The 21,961-nt window shown below is 39.7% G+C and overlaps 1 protein-coding gene and 1 long non-coding RNA gene across 16 annotated transcripts in view; one reads left to right on the top strand and one right to left on the bottom strand.

Moving 5' to 3' along the window:
• LOC134970404 (uncharacterized) overlaps positions 1–21,961 on the top strand; it is a 458,298-nt gene that overhangs the window by 239,581 nt on the left and 196,756 nt on the right. The window lies entirely within an intron of this gene.
• Positions 14,521–21,961, bottom strand: part of SOX6 (SRY-box transcription factor 6) — a 560,806-nt gene continuing 553,365 nt past the window's right edge. For all 13 annotated transcript variants that reach the window (XM_063946465.1, XM_063946471.1, XM_063946464.1 and 10 more), the window contains one exon: positions 14,521–21,756. In XM_063946465.1, coding sequence (XP_063802535.1) covers positions 21,453–21,756 — 304 coding nt within the window. In that variant the 3' untranslated portion in view covers positions 14,521–21,452. The remainder of the gene's footprint in view (positions 21,757–21,961) is intronic.

The raw sequence follows: 21,961 nt of genomic DNA, 5'->3' as shown, positions 1-21,961 counted from the left end.
TAGTCTGACCGGGAGCGTACCCTCAGACTCACATAAAAAGTGCAAATTGCACATACATCTAGGTTTCTTTAGGGTATTGCGTACTGCGTACCCGAACTCACACTGCCCAAGGAAGGATGACTCTCATAAAGGTATCTTTTTAGGAGTTGTAGATCCTCAGGCTTTCCTTCTCCCAAGTATCTTGTGCATTCAGTGTTACCGTGAAAAAATAAAAATACAATAATGTGTAGAACGTCCTTGTAGGGTTAAAAGAATTCTACAAGGCCAAACAAACAACCGTACCTAAATACAAAATTTGTGCCAATAAGAGAAAGACCCAATTATGTCCTTCTTTGTTCTCTTTTATGAGTAAAACTCTATTGCAACGTGTAAATAAAACAGGTGTAAAAGAACGGGAGTCATGTGGGATGCGTACCCCAAAACTCACAGAAACAATTCAGATGGTAAGTACATCAGGGTATCTTTAAGGTATTCAGTATAGCGTACCCAAACTCACACAATGGGATGAGAAGTGACTCCTATAATGGTTTCTTTTGTCCACTATTCTCCTCCTGTTCATATGCCTCCGCCCTTTCCGATTGCAGATAGGCTCAATAGAACAAGGAGAAAGAAGAGAACACAAAATTGTGTAGAAAATACTGGGATATAGGGAGAATATCACCAAAGATAATCAAATCAGAGCGTACCTCACTCACATAAATAGAGAGAGATATGCCCACATCAAGGTATCTTTCATGTATTATTATTCCTAAATAGATCCAATCAAAATCTAAACAGGGCCTTCCATAGAAAATTGATCACTCAAAAGGATGCGTACCACAACACTCACAGGGATAGGACAGGAATCAAACACATAATGGTATCTTTAGTGCATATAATAGCCCAAGAGGTTCCGTACCCCAACTCACACTCTGGAGTGAAATGCAGCTCCTATCAAGGTATCTTTTGCTGTGTATTCAATGGAATATACCTCCTTGCAGCTTATATTCATCCAAAAAGGTACATATCCATATGTTTTCTTTCCATAAAAACGAATTTATTGATACAAACAGTAAAAGTCCATAGGATGGAGAACCATCCACGAGAAAAAAAAAACCAGTAAAAAAAATTTTTTTATAAAAAAATAAAAACAAAAATTATAATAGTCCCAAAAAAATTTTTTTTTTTTGCAGATAAAAAGTAGAAGTTGGCTACTCACACTCCTGGTGGCAATATCATCAACGCGTTTCGGTCATGTGACCTTTATCAAGATAATGTGGAGTGTGCAGGAGCCAGATATTTAAAGAAGGAGTAGCCAATAGGGTTCACACAGGAAATGACATCATGCAATTACTACAAGTCGTACAAATTACACCTTTCTAAAACATAAACCTATTTCATTTACATTTAAAAATGTTGGATACCGGGTATTGAATGTTCTTATGGGGATGAAATCTATTTTCTTAACTTATAATTCTTTAATTACTATTTAATTAAATAAATCGCGCTGGCCGGAAGTACCCGACCGCCGGGAATGCTGGGAAGTGTAGTTTTCTTATGTGTCCAATGGTGTTTGACACATGCGGCGTCCGGAGGTGACGTCACGCGGGTAGATGTAAACATCCGGTTTTCGATCCCAGAAGTACCCGACCGTCGGGACTGCTGGGAAATGTAGTTTTCTTCTGTGTCCAGTGCCATTTGACACGTGCGATATCCGGAAGTGACGTCACGCCGGTAGATGTCAACATCCGGTTTTCGGAACTACTGGGAAATGTAGTTTTTAATTACATTCATCTTGGGTAGTTCTCTAAGCCCCGGAAATTCAGCTGCGGGTGATGGCGGAAATGACGTCCATCGGGATTCTGGGAGATGTAGTCTGGACCATTCAAATGATGAAGTTAGGATAGTCCAGATCAGAATTATCCCGTTCCAGTACCGCAGCCTCCCAGTCCACTTAAACGAAAGGCATCGTGGGACATGTAGTTTTTAACAGAATATCTACAATGAAATATATTATCAGTAGTGTATAAGATTTTTTCACATGTAATACCGCATTTTACATTAGTTCTGAGTCACTGATTGTTGTAAAAGGTAACTCAAATGCTATATATTAGTATATGATAACAGAGGGATAGCAATTTGTCCTCAGAGACATTCATCAGGACGATATTTGTAAATACAACTGGGTTAACCACATATTATATAAGGTTATAAATATCAGATGAAAATAGATATTTAAAGGGGGTTCAAAAAGTAATTTGAGAACAATTCAAAAGAAAAAAATTTATATAAATGTTCAAATTTACATAGAATCCCCATCCAGATATAAATGACTAAACATTCTACAAGAACCATTTTAGTTCGAAATCACAGTTTAGTCCATTAGGACTTAGAGTATTGTAATTATAAATACAATTCATTTCCATCTTTGCTAAACTGTTTCCTGTATCACTATTCCTCAAAGTACTTTGCACATGTCTTATACCATAAAACCCAGTGATACCAGAAATCAATGAGTCATGTTTATTTTTGCAATGAAGAGACAGGGAGTGGGTCTCTAAACCCTTCCTAATATTTCGGATGTGTTCACCCATCCGAACCTTAAGAGGGCGAGACGTCCTCCCTATGTAAAAAAGATTACATTTACAGCGAATGGCATATATAATATTTTTAGTATCACATGTAATGAAATTTTTAATCTCCACATCTTTATCATTAATGGAGATTTTTTTGATGTTACTAATTCCATCCCCTTTTACATTCCTACACCCTATACAGCATCCACATCTAAAGAACCCTTGTGAGGTAATTCTTGTTGGTGGAAGAGAGGGTTTAAAGGCACTTGCTACTAACTTATTTTTTAAATTAGGAGCTTTACGGTAAATGTGGATCGGACTGTTAGGTATCAGGGTACCAATCACAGGATCCTTTTTTAAAAGGTTCCAATGTTTTCTCAATACCTGTTCGATTGATTTGTATTGTACATTGTATTCCGTAATGAAACCCATTCAAATTTTTCATCTTTCTGTTTCTGTTGTTTTGTTTTCGACAGAAGGGCTTTACGTTCTAAAGTGCTACTTTTTGCCATTGCCTGATTTACTCTATCTATATTGTATCCACATGTCTCAAATTTCTTGGACATGTCTGCCGCCTGGGTCTGGAAGATGTCATCTCTACTACAGTTCCTTTTTAGCCTGGTGAATTGGCTTATCGGAATAGAATTTAACCAGTTGTCATGGTGACAACTTGTGGCCATAATGTACGTCCCACAATCTGTGGGCTTGGAAAAAGTTTTGGTATTGATTTTCTGGTTCTCTATGTACACTGTAATGTCTAAAAAATCAATAGTTTGTTTGTTCCGGACAAAGGTAAGTTTAATGTTTCTATCATTGGTATTTAAAAGTGTACAAAACCTATCCAATGAATCAATATCCCCTCTCCAAACAAAAAAGATGTCATCTATATAACGTGCATATGTCCCCAGTGGACTGGGAGGCTGCGGTACTGGAACGGGATAATTCTGATCTGGACTATCCTAACTTCATCATTTGAATGGTCCAGACTACATCTCCCAGAATCCCGATGGACGTCATTTCCGCCATCACCCGCAGCTGAATTTCCGGGGCTTAGAGAACTACCCAAGATGAATGTAATTAAAAACTACATTTCCCAGTAGTTCCGAAAACCGGATGTTGACATCTACCGGCGTGACGTCACTTCCGGATATCGCACGTGTCAAATGGCACTGGACACAGAAGAAAACTACATTTCCCAGCAGTCCCGACGGTCGGGTACTTCTGGGATCGAAAACCGGATGTTTACATCTACCCGCGTGACGTCACCTCCGGACGCCGCATGTGTCAAACACCATTGGACACATAAGAAAACTACACTTCCCAGCATTCCCGGCGGTCGGGTACTTCCGGCCAGCGCGATTTATTTAATTAAATAGTAATTAAAGAATTATAAGTTAAGAAAATAGATTTCATCACCATAAGAACATTCAATACCCGGTATCCAACATTTTTAAATGTAAATGAAATAGGTTTATGTTTTAGAAAGGTGTAATTTGTACGACTTGTAGTAATTGCATGATGTCATTTCCTGTGTGAACCCTATTGGCTACTCCTTCTTTAAATATCTGGCTCCTGCACACTCCACATTATCTTGATAAAGGTCACATGACCGAAACGCGTTGATGATATTGCCACCAGGAGTGTGAGTAGCCAACTTCTACTTTTTATCTGCAAAAAAATTTTTGGGGGACTATTATAATTTTTGTTTTTATTTTTTTATAAAAAAATTTTTTTACTGGTTTTTTTTCTCGTGGATGGTTCTCCATCCTATGGACTTTTACTGTTTGTATCAATAAATTCGTTTTTATGGAAAGAAAACAACATATGGATATGTACCTTTTTGGATGAATATAAGCTGCAAGGAGGTATATTCCATTGAATACACAGCAAAAGATACCTTGATAGGAGCTGCATTTCACTCCAGAGTGTGAGTTGGGGTACGGAACCTCTTGGGCTATTATATGCACTAAAGATACCATTATGTGTTTGATTCCTGTCCTATCCCTGTGAGTGTTGTGGTACGCATCCTTTTGAGTGATCAATTTTCTATGGAAGGCCCTGTTTAGATTTTGATTGGATCTATTTAGGAATAATAATACATGAAAGATACCTTGATGTGGGCATATCTCTCTCTATTTATGTGAGTGAGGTACGCTCTGATTTGATTATCTTTGGTGATATTCTCCCTATATCCCAGTATTTTCTACACAATTTTGTGTTCTCTTCTTTCTCCTTGTTCTATTGAGCCTATCTGCAATCGGAAAGGGCGGAGGCATATGAACAGGAGGAGAATAGTGGACAAAAGAAACCATTATAGGAGTCACTTCTCATCCCATTGTGTGAGTTTGGGTACGCTATACTGAATACCTTAAAGATACCCTGATGTACTTACCATCTGAATTGTTTCTGTGAGTTTTGGGGTACGCATCCCACATGACTCCCGTTCTTTTACACCTGTTTTATTTACACGTTGCAATAGAGTTTCACTCATAAAAGAGAACAAAGAAGGACATAATTGGGTCTTTCTCTTATTGGCACAAATTTTGTATTTAGGTACGGTTGTTTGTTTGGCCTTGTAGAATTCTTTTAACCCTACAAGGACGTTCTACACATTATTGTATTTTTATTTTTTCACGGTAACACTGAATGCACAAGATACTTGGGAGAAGGAAAGCCTGAGGATCTACAACTCCTAAAAAGATACCTTTATGAGAGTCATCCTTCCTTGGGCAGTGTGAGTTCGGGTACGCAGTACGCAATACCCTAAAGAAACCTAGATGTATGTGCAATTTGCACTTTTTATGTGAGTCTGAGGGTACGCTCCCGGTCAGACTATTCTTCACTTAAGCACTTTATAGTATTATCACATTGTAAGGCGAATTGAACACTGGATGAAAGAAAGGAACAAAAGATACCTTTATGAGCACATACTATCCTTATCTTGTGTGAGTCTCGGTACGCTGGAGTTAAAGCTGCAATATAAAGACAATTGATATAGGACTCACTACAAATTAGAAAATACTACACATTGGTGGTTGTTATTCTTTATTTTGTTTTCATATTTTGGAGTCCACGGAATAAAGATCAAGTTCTCAGAAGACCTGAAAGAGGGATTTATCAACATCTGAGGAGAAGAAATAGAACAAAGGGACGTGTGTATATATTTGTATATGGTGATTGCACCGCCAATTGACAATGTCTATAATATTTGTCCTATTAAAAACACGTTAAAGGTTAAAGAACACAGTACGCCATTGGCGCAAAAAGTACCGCAAGGGTACTCCCTTAACTATACCTTAAGGAATGTACTTATACTGTAAACATTTGTGCAGTGACAATGTGTAGATGTAATGCAGTGTAACCTTGTTAGCTTAAAAGCTGTATGTGCGACTATGACGCTCTGAGAAACCTTTATGCATTTATAATAACCAATCAAATACCGGTCTAAGGTTCTAACGCCTTTAGTAAGAATGTTATTACTTGCAAAAAGAGTAATACAGTACAAGTCACACACTACAATATAACACAGACTAACTAACCAGATAACTACACAGGAAATACAATACAATTACGTTTAAGGGAAAATAAGAGAGAAAGAGGAGAAGAGAGAGAGAGAGAGAGAGAGAGAGAGAGAAATGGCTCACCATAACAATACAGACAATATGATTACAGAGAAGCTTACACATGTGAGGAACAATCGCTGCGCATGTTAGTCAATGCTGAGAATCTTTGTGGAGAAAATACTTGAGCTTACCCATACTGGCTGTCCCTATATACACAACCCTACAATACCGCATGGGACAGAAGCTAGACTCCATTTTGGGAAACCTCCCATGATTCCAAGGACTGCAACACATGGTTGAAAGGGGGATGCTAGCAGCCATTTTAGATTTGCAGGTCCAAACACATGGCACTCTCTGCTACACCACAATCACATAGCAGAAGACACAAGACTCCATTTTATTCCAAAATGTCCAAGCCTCAAAACAATGCATATGTTCTGATTTTACAATTCCAAACCATCTAAATCACCTTTCACAATTTCAAGCAAACACAGTATCTCAATAACCAGAGCATATGAGCTATCACAAGACCAGACCACCAGGTACCCACAAGTATCAGCCTGCCATTGCTACAAGCACATATTCAAATGTAACTGCATGGTGGTATTCATGATTACCAAGATATATTATAACAAACCAGCACAATCTATTTTAAATCACCATAGGCAAACAAATACCACAAATGCTATGCTACAGGTTGTCTAATGTCCCAGCTACCATCACAGATTCCGAGATCTATCACACAAACAAGTTACAATATCCTATTTAAACCAGCACCATTGACCTTAAAGCAATCTGTCTATATTTCCTTATCTAGCCATGTGAATTCAATACTTAGCCATTAGCTTGGAGGTCAGTCCTGGGGATGTAGCCGCCATGCTGCTGGGTGCCAGGTAGCTGTGTGAGTGTGTGAGCCCTGTGATTTCCAGTGGATAATATCATACCTGCATTCCAGCTGTGGGGGTGTGTCAACCACAGGAAGTGTGTCTTTCTTGTATCAGGGAGCTGAGCATGTGAGCTTGGTTATGCAAAATGTTGGGTGATGACTAACACATTCCTGTCTTCTGGAGAGCTATTGTTTGGCGAATACAAAACAAAACCCTGTCTCTGGGTTTTGTTCGATATTCATGATGTCCACTTTCAGTTGAGACAATGACATCTCAGCAATCATTCTTCTGGAGACAAATCCAGCCCCATTTCGTAAACACAGGTGTTGGCCCTCCTCATTGAGTCTCAAAGCTCAGTGTAATTAAAGGCTATTGTACTCCGTCTGCGGGAAAGATACTGATTCGGAATACAATTAATCTTCAATTACTATTCCTGTGCTTAACTATGCATATGAAGATGTGAAGCCCTCCCAACATGCAAACTATTGTTTGGGGAATCTCTAAGGTCAAAGAGCCATTTGAGACCCACTGATACCTGCTGGACTCAGGGGAATATTAACTTATAAAATACATTATATGGTTAAATTATGTAACGATTGAGTCGCACGCTATGAACACAAACTCTACCGTAAATGCGCATACCGTGCGCCTGCGGGTGCACGCAACAGCGAGTATGCGCACGCACGGGAGAGCTCACGCATGCGCAGCGCAGACATGTATGAGGTGCAAATATGGCAGTGTGCATAGTGATATTTTTCTGACTTTGACAAGGGTGTCTAGGTTGACAGGGTCTTTAGGTCGACATGTTATAGGTTGACAGGTCAAAAGGTCGACATGAGTTTTTCACAATTTTTTTCTTTTTTTTAAACTTTTCATACTTAACGATCCACGTGGACTACGATTGGAGCGGTAATCTGTGCCGAGCGAAGCGGTAGCGGAGCGAAGGCACCATGCCCGAAGCATGGCGAGCGAACGCGGTGCACTAATTGGGGTTCCCGGTCACTCTACGAAGAAAACGACACCAAAATAACATTAAAAACTCATGTCGACCTTTTGACCTGTCGACCTAGAACATGTCGACCTAAAGACCCTGTCGACCTAGTTACTGTCGACCAATAGTGGTCGACCTAGACATTGTCGACCTAGTTACTGTCGACTTTCAATACCACACCCGGCTTACTCTGGCCCTGAGCATATGCTACTGGTACTGCTACAGGGCCATGTACCAGTTTAGGAGGAGACATAGGCCCTCATTCCGAGTTGATCACTCACTAGCTGTTTTTAGCAGCCGTGCAAATGCATAGTCGCTGCCCACGGGGGAGTGTATTTTCGCTTTGCAAGTGTGCGAACGCCTGTGCAGCCGAGCTCTGCAAAACATTTTGTGCAGTTTCAAAGTAGGTCTGAACTTACTCAGCCCTTGCGATCACTTCAGTCTTTTTGGTGCCGGAATTGACGTCACACACCCGCCTTCCAAATGCCCGGACATGCCTGCGTTTTCCCTGCCACTCCCAGAAAACGGTCAATTGACACCCATAAACGCCCTCTTTATGTCAATCTTCTTGCGATCGGCTGTGCGTATGGATTCTTCGTTAAATCCATAGCTCAGCAACGATCCGCATTGTACCTGTACGACGCATGTGCGCATTGCTGTACATGCGCAGTAGAGACCTGATCGCAGCGCAGCGAAATTCGGCAGCATTACATCAACTCGGAATGACCCCCATAGAGAGGCCCAGGAGGATGATCCAGGGTCTACACATAAAAAGCCAGCAACATCAACATCAAGATGAGGATGATGAAGAGGAAGATGGCATGACGGAGACTCATGGTATATAACAGTTGGTGTAGCAGCAGTTAGGGTTTCTTTTAGGGGTTTGGGTTAAGGTATTACAGATAGTATATTGGTGTAGCAGTTAGGGTAGTAGGGTTAGTTTAGGGGTTTGGGTTAGAGTATTACATATAAGGACTCTAGGCACAAGAAATAATGTATGCGTATGAATCAGGAATGAAAATTTAGTGCTATGGATTGTTTGAGGGAGAGGGGCCCCAAACCAATATCTTGCCCAAGTCCCCATGAGGTCTAAGTCTGGTTCTGATTAAGAGGTTCTCTATATTTGTCAGTCACTAGGATGTTTTCTATGACCGTTATTAGGATGCTCTCTGGATTGTATGTCAGTCACTAGTAGGCTGTGAGCATTGTGTTGTGATCACAAGGATGCCCCCTATATTTTAAAGTAGTCACTAGGATTATTGTTATTATTATTAACCTTTATTTATATAGCGCCACAAGGGATATCCACAGCGCCCATTACACAGTACATAATCAAATGAGCAAACAAGAAAACAGCACTTACAGTACAAGGCAATATAGGATAGGTATGGAAAACCAGGGGTTAGTTGCCATCAAAGGGAATATCGAGTATAAGATAGTATAAGTACGAAAAGGAAAAATATATGGAGAATGAAGGCCCTGCTCTTGCAAGCTTACAAGCTAAAAGGTGAAGGGCTGACATACCGGGGTGACACAGAAGGGGTAGACAGTGACCATAGATAAGAGGGTTAGGTGGAGAGTTGGCTGGGTTTGGTGAAGAAATGGGTCTTGAGAGCCCATTTTAAGTTTTGTAGAGAGGTGGAGTCTCGGATGGGGAGAGGTAGAGAATTCCAGAGATAGGGAGCAGCACATGCAAAATCTTTGTAGGTAGGAGTGGGACGAGGTAATCAGCTGGCAGGAGAGACGGCGTGCATTAGCAGAGCGAAAAGGATGGGTGGGAATGTAAATAGAGAAAAGGTCAGAGATGTAAGAGGGAGAAGAGTGGGTTAGGACTTTGTAGGTGAGTGTGAGAAGCTTGAATTGAATTCTGAATGGCAAGGGTAGGAGGAGATTATAGTAGTCCAATCTGGAGATGACCATTGAGTGGATGAGGGTCTTAGTAGCTTCCTGGGTGAGAAAGGGTATGATCCTGGAGATGTTTTTGAGATGGAATCGGCAGCTTTGTGAGAGGTACTGAATGTGTAGTTTGAAGGAGCGGAAGGAGTCCAGGATTACTCCAAAACAGTGCACTTTGGCGCTAGAGGAGATAGTAGTGCCATCAATGGATAATTAAATTGTGGGAGGTGAGGTTATGCGGGAGGGAGGGAAGATGATCAGCTCAGTCTTAGACATGTTAAGTTTAAGAAGGCGCTGGGACATCCGGCAAGAGATAGTAGAGAGAGAGTTGGAGATACGAGTGAGGAGAGCAGGGAAGAGGTCTGGAGAGGAAAGGTAGATTTGAGTGTTGTCAGCGTAGAGATATAGTAAGTTAAAAGTACTAATGAGCTCACCTAATGAGGGTGTGTAGAGAGAGAAAAGGAGAGGACAAAAAACAGAACCTACTGGTAGAGGAAGTGTTGAAGGGGGGGGGGGGGGGTCATGAGAGGAGACAGAGGAGGAACGGTTGTATGGCAATCATTAGTATTCTTTCTGTATCTTTAATTAGGATGCTTTACCTAATATATGCCGGTCACTAAAATTCTTTGTTTTGTGGCCATACTCTGTGTATTGTTTGGTAGTAAATTGGATTGTCTAGACCAGTGGTTCTCAACCTCGGTCCTCAAGTACCCCCAACAGTTCATGTTTTCCAGGTCTCCTTACAGGATTGCAAGTGAAATAATTTGCTCCACCTGTGGGTCATTTATAATGAGTCAGTGAGTAATGAATTCACCTGTTCAGCTGCTAGGTGACCTGGAAAACAGGAACTGTTGGGATACTTGAGGACTGAGGTCCACTGGTCTAGATGTTGTGTGATGGTCACGAGTATGATCTGTTTTAATGGATGGTGAACATTAGGATTCTCTCTTTTTATATGGTAGTAATTTCTGACGCTCCCTATATTGTGTTGCAGTTTCTAGTTTGCTCTGTGTCACTACAATCACCCATGTATTTGGTAGTCACTTTTATGCTATGTTTAAAGTATGGCAGTCATGGAATGTGTATTATATGATGTTCTCTGCATTATTACAGCCACAAATTTACTCTCTGAATTGTATGACATCATAAGTCTGCTGTCTGTGTTTTATTATAGACACTATGGGGCCGACGCAATTGTCTTACCCACAGCTACCACTAGGGGGAGCACAATGGAACAATTCAATTGTTGCTCCATGTAGACGCTCTGTAGCCGTGGGGGTGACATTTCTTCTTGCAGCCTACTGATGTGCGGGGAGAAATGTGCGCTAAGTCAGCACTTCGGGCATCCGAACGAAATAGCAGGACTTTAGACGGGTTTAGCTATTTTACGTGGCTAAACCCTGTCTCTTTTGGTGTGACATGCATGTGCGCCCGAACATCAACTGAATTGTGACAAGTGTTTGTGTGTCTAAACCGTTCCTTTCAGACGGGAAATTACCACTGCGCTATATTGAATAGCTCTGGGAGCTAATTCCCGGCGCTATTCAAGGATATTATTTGTTCTTGTGTGCAGAATATACGCTAAGGTTATATGTCGATTTGTAGCTTTTCTATGGTTCCACTTGTAGAGATTAGCATGTATTTTAATTAATATTAAATCCTTTAAAACAGCTTTTTGTATTATTGTGGAGCACAATATTCTTTAATCATTTACATCTGACTGTATTTACCCAGCGCTGTCAGTCAGTGTGTACGAGCTTCTTAGAGCAGGGCTGATATAGGGGCATTTCCAGCAGTTTTCCTGCGATCCTTCTATTAGTATCATTTAGCACTAAAGATTTTACTCTTTCAGTTTGGTTTATTTCCTGTGAGGTCGCTCCGATCACTGTATTTTCTAGCCGTCATTAGGATGATATCTGCATTTTATGGGGGTCACTAGGATCCTGTAACTGTCATAAGAATAGTTTCTGTAGTGTGTGATGTTCACTAGGATGCACTGTATACTGTAATGTATGATGGTCACTAATATGTGCATGGTGTCTGTATTGCATGATTGCCACTGGGATGTTCTCTGTATTGCATTCATTAGTATTCTCTATTGTAGCGTGATCAATAAGTTGCTGTCTTTATTTTATGGCATTGACTATCATGTTTGTTAAATGTATGGCGGTCACTAGAATGCTTTCTGTATTGGAATGACATCCCTAGTATACTGTATTATATATAACCATCGTTATGATGCTTTCAATATATGATGTCAGCCAATGAGATGATATAAATATTGTGTGGTGTTCACTAGGATTGTTTAATGTATTGTATTCAATAAAATGCTTCCTATATTGTATTCCATCACTTTCAGTATTGTATTGTAGAGTGGTTACAAAGATGTTCTTTGTTTTGTTTGACGGTCATAAAGATTCTTTCTATATTGTACTGTATGTCAGTGATTACTATGCTATATTATGTTTGCTGATCACTAGGGGATGCTATCGATTTTATGGTGTCAATATGGCTTCAATTTGTGACAGTCTTAAGTGTAATCTCTGTATTTCGTGACACCATAAGTTTGGTCTCTGTATGTCAATCATTAGAATACTGTCTGTATTGTGTGTGTATTTCACTAATACTCCTTTCACACCGGCAAATTCCCGGGGGAAGAAGTTCTACCTGTTAATTTGTTGATCAACACGGGTTCTTTTCCTTTGTGAAAGGGTCAACCCAGGTAGAAATTCACGGCATTTCGACCCCGGAATTTACCAGGGTTGAAGATTCGGGAATTTCGATCCGTGTTGACCTTTTCACACAGACTAAATACATGTTTTGATCCGCAAGTTACCGGGTACAAAATAATGACATAGTAATTTGCTTGTCTGTGTTCAGGGGTGGGGTATAGGGGGGAGGGGGGGGGGTGTCAGGTAGGAACCGGCAAAACTACCTGGCGCTGCTGGGTAAAAGCGGTGATTTTCAGACATTTGTCTGAAAAGGTTACAATATTTGCCAAATAAGGGAAAACACTGTCAGGACTGCTGTGTCTTACAATCCTTTTTGCACGACACATTAATGGGTATTTTTCTCTAAATGCACATAAACAGTATCTGTAGCATTGTCTATGCTAGTGTTTACAAGTTATCACAGTTCTAGGTTAGAGTTGGTGTTCTGTATCTTTGATAACCAGCCATCTCTTCTTGGGATGAGGTCATGCCAACCACCGTGGTGTGCGTTCCAGTAGTCAGAGGTCGAGTTTTGAGGATTTCTGTATGGGCAAACAAGTGGGATAATTACTGACCAAGCGAGAAGAGCTAAACTCACCTGTGCACGATTAAATAATCAACAAAACGTGACCTAGTAGAGAACCCAGATCTATCTCATGGCAGGGCCGGATCTAGGGGGGGGGCGAAGGGTGCGACCGCCCCCCCCCCCCCTAACACAGTCATAGCCACACCCACTTTTGAGCAGAAGAGAGCTCTCTTGGGAGAGCCCGAGGCAGAACGATGGGCTGCAGCTTATACCACAGCAGCACAGAGGAGCCAGGAGAGCAAGGGTTACAGAGCATTTGCCCCTCACTTGCTGTTGTGTGGGTACTAGGGCTAATAAATACAATTACCCCATAGCACAGTCACATGTACATAGAACAATCACAAAGCTCTATCTCAGTCTCACTCAAAAAATTCAGTCAGAATTGAGAGAGGAGGAGTTAAGATTGCAGATAGGAGGAGTTGGGACTGTAGAAGGAGGAGTTAAGATTAAACAGTAAACCGCCCCCCCTAAAGAAAAGTCTAGATCCGTCCCTGTCTCATGGTGATCTGTCTTCATCCAGCAGCAAGCACTTCCCAGACCCAACTCCTGTCCCTTTAATGCTAACCCTGGGAGCTTCTTGCTGCGGGATAGACTGTACTAATTGAATATCAGTTGTTACTAGTGTGCTGGCACTACCTACGTGTGTTGGCTCCACCTACCAGTGCAATGCTTTGACTAGCTGTGCCAGCTCTGCTTACTATAACGGGCTCTGTCTGTCCTTGCTATGGCATCTAGTCTGTATACCAATGTGTGCTGCATTTGCCTCACATATCCCTGAGATGGCTTGTGCTAATGATGGGGAGGGTCTGTTGCTGGCTAAATTGTCCACCAAATGCAGTTAGGTAAATTTATCAAGACCTCTCTAAAGAGCAATTGTGACTGCAAGCCCTTTTTCTGTTTGTTGAATCGCAAATAGCAGTTTCTCATAGGGGAAAGCAACAATCCCATTTTTCCTTGGTTTCTACAAACTGCAAGTACCGTAGCGATGATTCTGCAGAGTCCGTAGTGATAATTCTGCACTGTAATTTCCTCCTCCTACTTCTCCACCCTCTGCCATCACATGATATGCCAAGAGCTGTAAACTTTTGGCAGTCATGCTAGTCTACTCTCCAGAGAGATTTTGAAAATGATATAATGATTTGCAGAAGGACAACTAAGAAAAATAAATGACGCATTCTTAAAAATAATTTTTAACTTGCTATTTAAATAAGCAAATAAACCTATATCGTTTTGTCCTGAGTGGGTTTCTCCCAGTTTATTTTGGTTGGTGTATTCTGTATTGCCTAAGGCACATTTACAATGCACAACAAAAATTACACACGCAAGTGTCGTAAAACAAAATGTATCTTTAATTGGTAAGTGTCGACAGCAGTACAAAAGAGGGAGTGATGGTGAATTGATTAGGGCGGAGAGGACAGTCTTGAGGTAAATTAGCATAAATAGGTAATTTTACAGCCACTCCCTTGTGGGACCATGGTTAGTTTCTCCTAACATTGCATGTTATACACATTACAGTATGCCCCGTGTGCCTTTCCCGCACGCGGAACACAACTCATTTTCTCTACAGTCTCGATAGTCCTTTTTGAGAGAGAGAAAACAAGTCGTTCCAATGACCTCACGTCAAAACTGCACAAGAGGAGGTGGAAAGAGTCTGTTAATTCAAAGAAGCCAAAGCTAGGATTATATTTCTTATCCGATTTATTGACGGTTAACCCCTTACAGGTATTCGGACTGTATCAAGAGGAAACTGTGAGAGAAACAAGTGAAGGGCAACTTTTTAAGTTCAGTTAAAAACTTTACACTGGACTGTACAAGATTTGTTTTTTTCTTTTGATAAACTATTTACATTTTCAGACTTTTAAAACATATTCAAAGCAGCAATAGACACTATTTTTGTTTTTTTTTTCTGTTCTTTTTTTTTTTGTTTTTTTCCTCTAAAAGCCCAAATAATTATACGCCATTGGCCCAGTTGGGTACCAGTATCTTACAAGAATTAGAAAACTTTCGGATTTTCGCAGGTATTGAACTAACAGCTCTGAAAAATTTTTAAGAGCTAACACTGCCAAATTTCTAGATCCACTTCCAAAGAGCAGCTACTGTAGCATCTCAGTCCAGCATGTCAGTGAATTGTGCTGATTAAATTAACATAGAGTACAACCTCACAATATACATCACAAACAAATTACAATGTCATGTGGGGGGGTTACATTAAGGGTGCATAGTAACAGCTACAAGCGTTTCTTAATAATTGTATATGACAATACAATAATGTGAAAACAGAGATGCTAAGCATTTTTTTATTCTTTATTTTGCTAAAAATTGGCAGGGGATACAATATAGAAAAGATTTGCCTTTTTTTTGTTTTTAACTTAACAAAAGAAAAAAGCATAACACAAATGACAAAGGTAAAACAAACACACAACGCACACTAGCCGGTCTGCAATGTGCAGCATACAGACAGTTTATATTTGCACCTATCCCATTTTGTGTGAGCACCAGGACCTGGCCCCCACAGTACTCAGCCAAGCAGAGCTTAAATTAAACTTCGAGTTCTCTCGCAAAGTTTCTTTGCGTCTCCCATATACTTATTCTATAGAATAGTTTCTGCGTTTGGCACGCAATTTTTTAAAAAATGTGTCTACATCAATTAAAACATTGTGTACGTCAAAGAGATGAGCAGTCAAACTAGACATATCTGTCTATAAAAATGTTACACGTGGGATACTATCAAAAAAATGTTCTACAGCTTAGTATAAAATAAAACATAAACCACTTTACAAAACAAAGGATCAGGGAGAGAAAAAAAATAAAAAGTTTGGGATTGAAATGAAATGTAACAAGTGCTTTTGTAAACAGAGGTCACCCATATTCTTTTGACTTTCCCGGAAGAATATATATATATACAGGCGCTGGGTGCGGATTCTTGTGACCTCAAACCTTATTTCACATTCTAATCAAATTGTGTTTTTTGTTTTTTTTTTACCTTTCAATGTTGGGGGCTACAAAGCATCTTTAGCTGTGAAATGCGTTGGCTCCTGCCAGCATTGAAACAGTTGAAGAACGAACCCGTGACTGTTAGATTTAGGTACCTTAACCAACAGTAAGACACGTAGATCAAAGAGCGTACTACCAACCTCATGACATTTTAAGGATTAAGTGCTGATAAGCATAAATAACTTTGTACAGGTATTACAGAAATAATCAGTATGAGCATTGTATTAATACTATGTATGGGTGGAGACATCTGAACAAGTTTGTACACCTCATTTTGTCACTATTTCCACTTTCTGGTTTTGGGGATTAAACATAAGCATGAATGGATTACTCTGTTTGCCAAGTAATAATGTTTTTTTGCCATATAAAGGAGACCGCCACATTCCAAAACTACTTCTATGCTTTACTCCCATAATACCAACCATTAGACTCTGCACCTACGGGTAAATCTATCAGGTGAAAAGCTCTACCCCAACCATCTTCTTTGGTTTTTGAGAACAAGAAGCGGTCAGGGGTCTGATATTTTGGTTAGTGTTTTCGCTATAGTAAATCAGCCAATAGAAGACTGTAAACCTAGTCTTTCAGACTGCAACATGGCATTTCCTGCACAGCTCCAGAACTAGAAAAAATCCTCATATTTACATATTATTATCCCTTTTGTCTTTGTGTGGCAGGAGAACGGACATTCTATACAGCTTTTCTGCCTTCTATTACAAGTCCAGGCCCGGTACCACTTTGTTAAACAACCACTGCACAACCCACCTTTGCAACTTTTCTGATCACCTCTGTCCGCTGTCAGAGTAGTTAGTAAGTAAATAAACAACATAATATTTGGGATGTGAAATCAATACAATGACATGCATTGGTGCCTTCGCATTAAAACGTTCACATACGAGATTCTGACCTCACCTTATTTCCTTTCCTATGTAATCCTCTGGGGTGTTGTCGATAAGATATATTAAACCTAAGATGCATAATAAAAATGTTACACTTCTCTCTATGAACCCCAAATAGTTGGATTTTATTCTGTATAAAAGCACAGAATTCCGATGTTTTCTAAAGTGCAACTCTCACTAGGCGGCTGAAAGCGCTCCATTGATTTTACACACATATAATTCAAATAAGCGTTAAAGTATATATGTGTTAACACTTTCAGTTTCCTATATAGCTATATGGTCTCTGCCTATATTTATACAAATGTACCCACAACCTTTACAATCTCTGATTGCAAATGAAATATGTATTAAGTACAATTTTCTTTTAATAATACAGAAAGCCCTAAAGTATTCCTAACACAAGCTCTTTTCCTCAGTATGATTCTAGAATTACGTTCAAGTTTTAATGTCCTGCACAATTAAATATAACAAACAAAAATATCCTCTTTTCTGAGATTTATGTACAAAAAAGAAAAAAGAAAAATATTGAAACTCCGCATTTCCCTTTTATGCCGTACCAAATGTTTTTGTACCGTAACACAATGAAGCGTATTAAAATATCAATGTTACCCAGATTAATTTTAATTGTTTTCTTCTTCAAAGAAAGTCACTAAGATTATTAAATATTAATTCTCCCTTTAAGTCACTCATTGAGAATAAAAGAAGGATGTGTGGGGAAATTCCCGTAGTACAGAATGAGTTTGATTAAATCCCGCTTGACAGAGTTCAATTATTGGCTCACACAATGTAACACACGTACTCCTTAGCACGGTGTCTGAAGGATATGGATATGTACAGAAGTAGGATCTACTTCCGTTAAAATATAGGGTTGTACAATATCTAATTAACTTTAAATGAGATAGAAGCGCACACCTAACAGTCCCGATTTATGCAGGAACGTTTGAGGGGATTTTCTCGACTTTGTCCCATTTTGCATATAATTAGAAGGTACGTCATGCATACAGTACCAGCAGAGGGAAGGGGCATTGGGGAAGCCTAGTACTTCAGAAGAGCTAGACTTACCCGTGAAAAGTATGACCAAGACATCTCTGATCTGGTCACACCCCCTATAGGCCATATCCCGATTTAGAATTCTCAAATGTTGGAAAGAATGGGACATTGAAGACATTTCATAAATCGAAAATACATTTTATATAGATAGGGGCCACCAATAATGACCATCTGATGGAAATCACAAGCAAACTTATTGAGCATTTTGGAGCTATGGGATTATAGGAAGAAGGAAAATGCCATATTTGTTGATTTAAGGAACCGATATTTCCCTATAAAAAGTAAAATAATTTACATACAAGTGTAGGTCCAGATTCTTGTTTATACACCTGGTATGCTGATAATGGCCAACATGGTCTACATTTCATACATAGCGGAGCCAACATACTGAACAGGACTAGAGGTACATTGCAGGATGATCATGGTAAAATACTGCCTTACTGTATTCATTCAATCAGACTTTCTTATTGTAATACTATGGCTTTTATGTTAGGTCATACCACATTAATTAAAGGGAGACCTCCAATGGGCAGATTCCGACCTACAAACGAATTTCTACTATTTGAAATTTGGGTGACTTTTGATAAGTTTGTTAAAGTGACGGGAGATCGAGGGGTGCTTTTCAATTTGTTGTTTTTTTTTTTTTACATACTGATCGATCCCTGCAGTGCCGACTTTAGCTGCTACACCCAACTAAAGTACTGGGTGCGATGCAAAAAGTACCATTTTGGTCCCTTTTTGCAAATTTCTGCTTGCAAGCGCAGGGGGCTGCAATCAGAAAAAATGCCAGCACCCGAACGCAGCAACAATTGAATTGCCATGTAGGGTTCCCGGCCCTGACAGCCACCAGCGAAAACAATTGAATTTCCTCCTTTACGTTAACAAGGAACAACATAAACTTAAAATGACGCGTTAAGTAAATATATAAGTTATTGGATAGTTAAGTATCTATGAATGAAAAATAACAACTATGGCCTATGTTATATTTATATATTATAATATAATATAAGAAATGGAAAACTAACTGTACTTTGTTTTACGCTCCAACTATGAATTGAATGATTGTCAGTAATTTTTATAATAGTACATTAGGCCAATATTGGGCAATAAATAATAAAACCCCCAATGCTGCTATGTAATACTTTTCCAAAATACATTTTTTTTTCCTTTTCTATTTTTAGACAGTGCACATGTTCATTAATCTAATGATTTTGAGGTCTGTCTTGCTTAATGCCTCAATGCTGGTATGGGATTGGAGCTTAAACAAAGCCTTCAAACCAACATGCATTTTGCATAAATAAATGAAATAACGAGACATAAAAAAAAGTGACTCAAGATCCGGCAACTGTGAGTCGAGCCCACAAGAGTCTAAACAGATGACGTTTGTTCATGAAGTTTTCATACAACAGTTTCACATTAGTCAGAAGTGATAAAAATACCATTCATATCCAGTGCTTCTAACACGTAGGGACAACAATTCTGAGAGTGTATTTTCTAAAATACAAGAAAAATCAAGTTTCAGAATAAAAGAACAGTCGTTTTTGTTCTCGCCAGCTCGCGTTACGTGAATTTTGTTTTGCCCTCCTTTTTTTTTGTTATGGTCATAAAATACTGATAATCAAAATATTCTGCTAAATATCTAGAAAATACAAAGGGGTACGATGGGAGCGAGTTGCCGTTGCAATGTCATGGACACTGCATTGCAACTCGCCCCTTCTTGCAGCCCGATCTCGCCTCAGACTTTTGTATGTAAGCCCTATGGGGCTGTAATTGCTTGCGCCGTCACTTGCGGTTAATGGGATTGACCCCTAAAATTTTTACTCTTGACAACTGAAAGACTTTTAATGCATAATGACCCCAGTTACATTAGGGAATCACACAGGGCTGGTGTGGCTAAGCCCACATCTCCTTTATGTTATTCAAATAAAGTATTGATATTTGTGTCTTTTGTGAAGCTCCTATGACAAAACAATGATTTAGATTCAATTCTAGAAAAGCAAAGTAATCGGGTTCTAACCCTCAGTTACTTAGATAAGATTATGTAAGGAAATCCATCTCTGGCCCTTTCCGTTGACTGGCCACAGATAACGGGGTTTCAACAACAGCTAGGTGGCCACAAATGGACTCAACTAACCTACAGACAAATATGAATGAAATGAGATCCCCCCATGGACCATGGTGTCTCCTGTCACCAACAGTAAATTGGTAGATCTGAAGTTTCCTAGTATCGCCCAATAGGACCTGGAAGTATTTGCTTTAGCTAAACAAGTCCACGTTCCCCCTAAGCAGGTACCATGCAATGTACATCCTGCACCTCCTGAAGGACTATTTCTTGTTGACATAACCCGCCTCTACATTGCACTTCTTTTCTGTGGAACGTGACATTGTAGGGTTGCAGTTGTACCCTTAGCATTCTGGAATGAATATGATCAAATTAAGAGTGTTTGTGTTAAGACTGAATGCAAGGGAAAGAAAGGGCCACAGTATGGAAATTTACACGCCAATCGTTGAGAAAGAGTTGCTGTTTCCGGTGGAAACCCACATTCATAACAAATATAATTAGGCAATCAACCTCACACACACATCAGCACCGGTGACCATGGTTAGGACCATTCCACCATTTGTATTTTGTTTGAGAAAAGGTTGTAGAAACCTTAAAATATAACAACCATTTCTCTCTTAACAGCAGACATCTTGTTTAACATGTCATGAGAATTTCTAAGACGTTCTAAGAGGCTTTCTCCCTTAAGACATCAGCCGCCCAGACTTAAGTATTAAGAAATGTTTGGCACACCAAGACACGTATCTGGGAGGTGAAAGTGCAGAAGGAGGTTCCGCGGAGAGTTATGGGCAGATGTAGACACATCTGGGTTTACAATATGTAAAATTCTATCTCCTAAAATAATTCAGCATTAAAAACACATTCACAACCTGTTGGCTGGTACATACCTGAGTGAGAATGTTTATACCCCATTTAAAAACAGTAACTCAAGACTATCGGCATCCAAAAGAAGGAAAACACACTAAATGTAAGACTTGTAAGACAGCTATGGGTTCATTACAGTTCAAGTCCTGATGTCAGTTGTTTTTTTGTTTTGTTTTTTGTTTTTTTGTACACATGTTCACTTAAAATAAAATAAAAAATGTTCAAGAAAAACTAGGGGAAGTCATTCTGTGTCACACATGAAATATTTAAGACCATTCTGCTGATGGGATTGTGGAAACCACATACGCATGCAAGCTCTTCCAGAACTTCAATTTGTTCAAAACTCCAAAGTCAAGAGCGTATTTTCCTCAGTTTCCGCCAATGTATGTAAATGTTTCTAGTTGGCACCGACCGCCTCGTTGGCTTCATTTTCACTACTGTAGTCTGATTTGGGATCCTCGTCATACTCATCGTACATCTCTATTTCGTCCTCTCCGTTTATCAGATCGTTTCCGGCGAGGCTCCCACTGTCCAGTTTCATGCCGTAGGTGCTCTGTATGACGGGGATGATAGGCTCGGGGCTGGCGGATGTGCTGGAGCAATCTGATGTCATCTGCGGAGACGGTGTGGTGGCTGCCATGCTAATAGCACCTGGATACACAACCCCTGTCGCTGTGCTAATTGGGATCTGAGGCTGTTGCCTGAAATAAAGATTACACAACTGTTAAAATACAAGACGCACAGCGCACGTAGCACTAGAAACGAATGATAAATTATATCGTCTTATCTTTAAAAAATGCTTCTTCCAAATATATAATATAGAGCCCCATTAGGACTGTTTTTTGTAGATTTAAGTTTTGTTTTTTAAAGGATTTTATTACCTGTTACGGTTAGTTGTTTTATTTG

This window comes from Pseudophryne corroboree, chromosome 11 (genome assembly GCF_028390025.1).
Source record: "Pseudophryne corroboree isolate aPseCor3 chromosome 11, aPseCor3.hap2, whole genome shotgun sequence".
Taxonomy (NCBI): domain Eukaryota; kingdom Metazoa; phylum Chordata; class Amphibia; order Anura; family Myobatrachidae; genus Pseudophryne; species Pseudophryne corroboree.
Note: the sequence above shows the minus strand (reverse complement) of the source record. Positions and strands in the feature narration are given on the sequence as shown.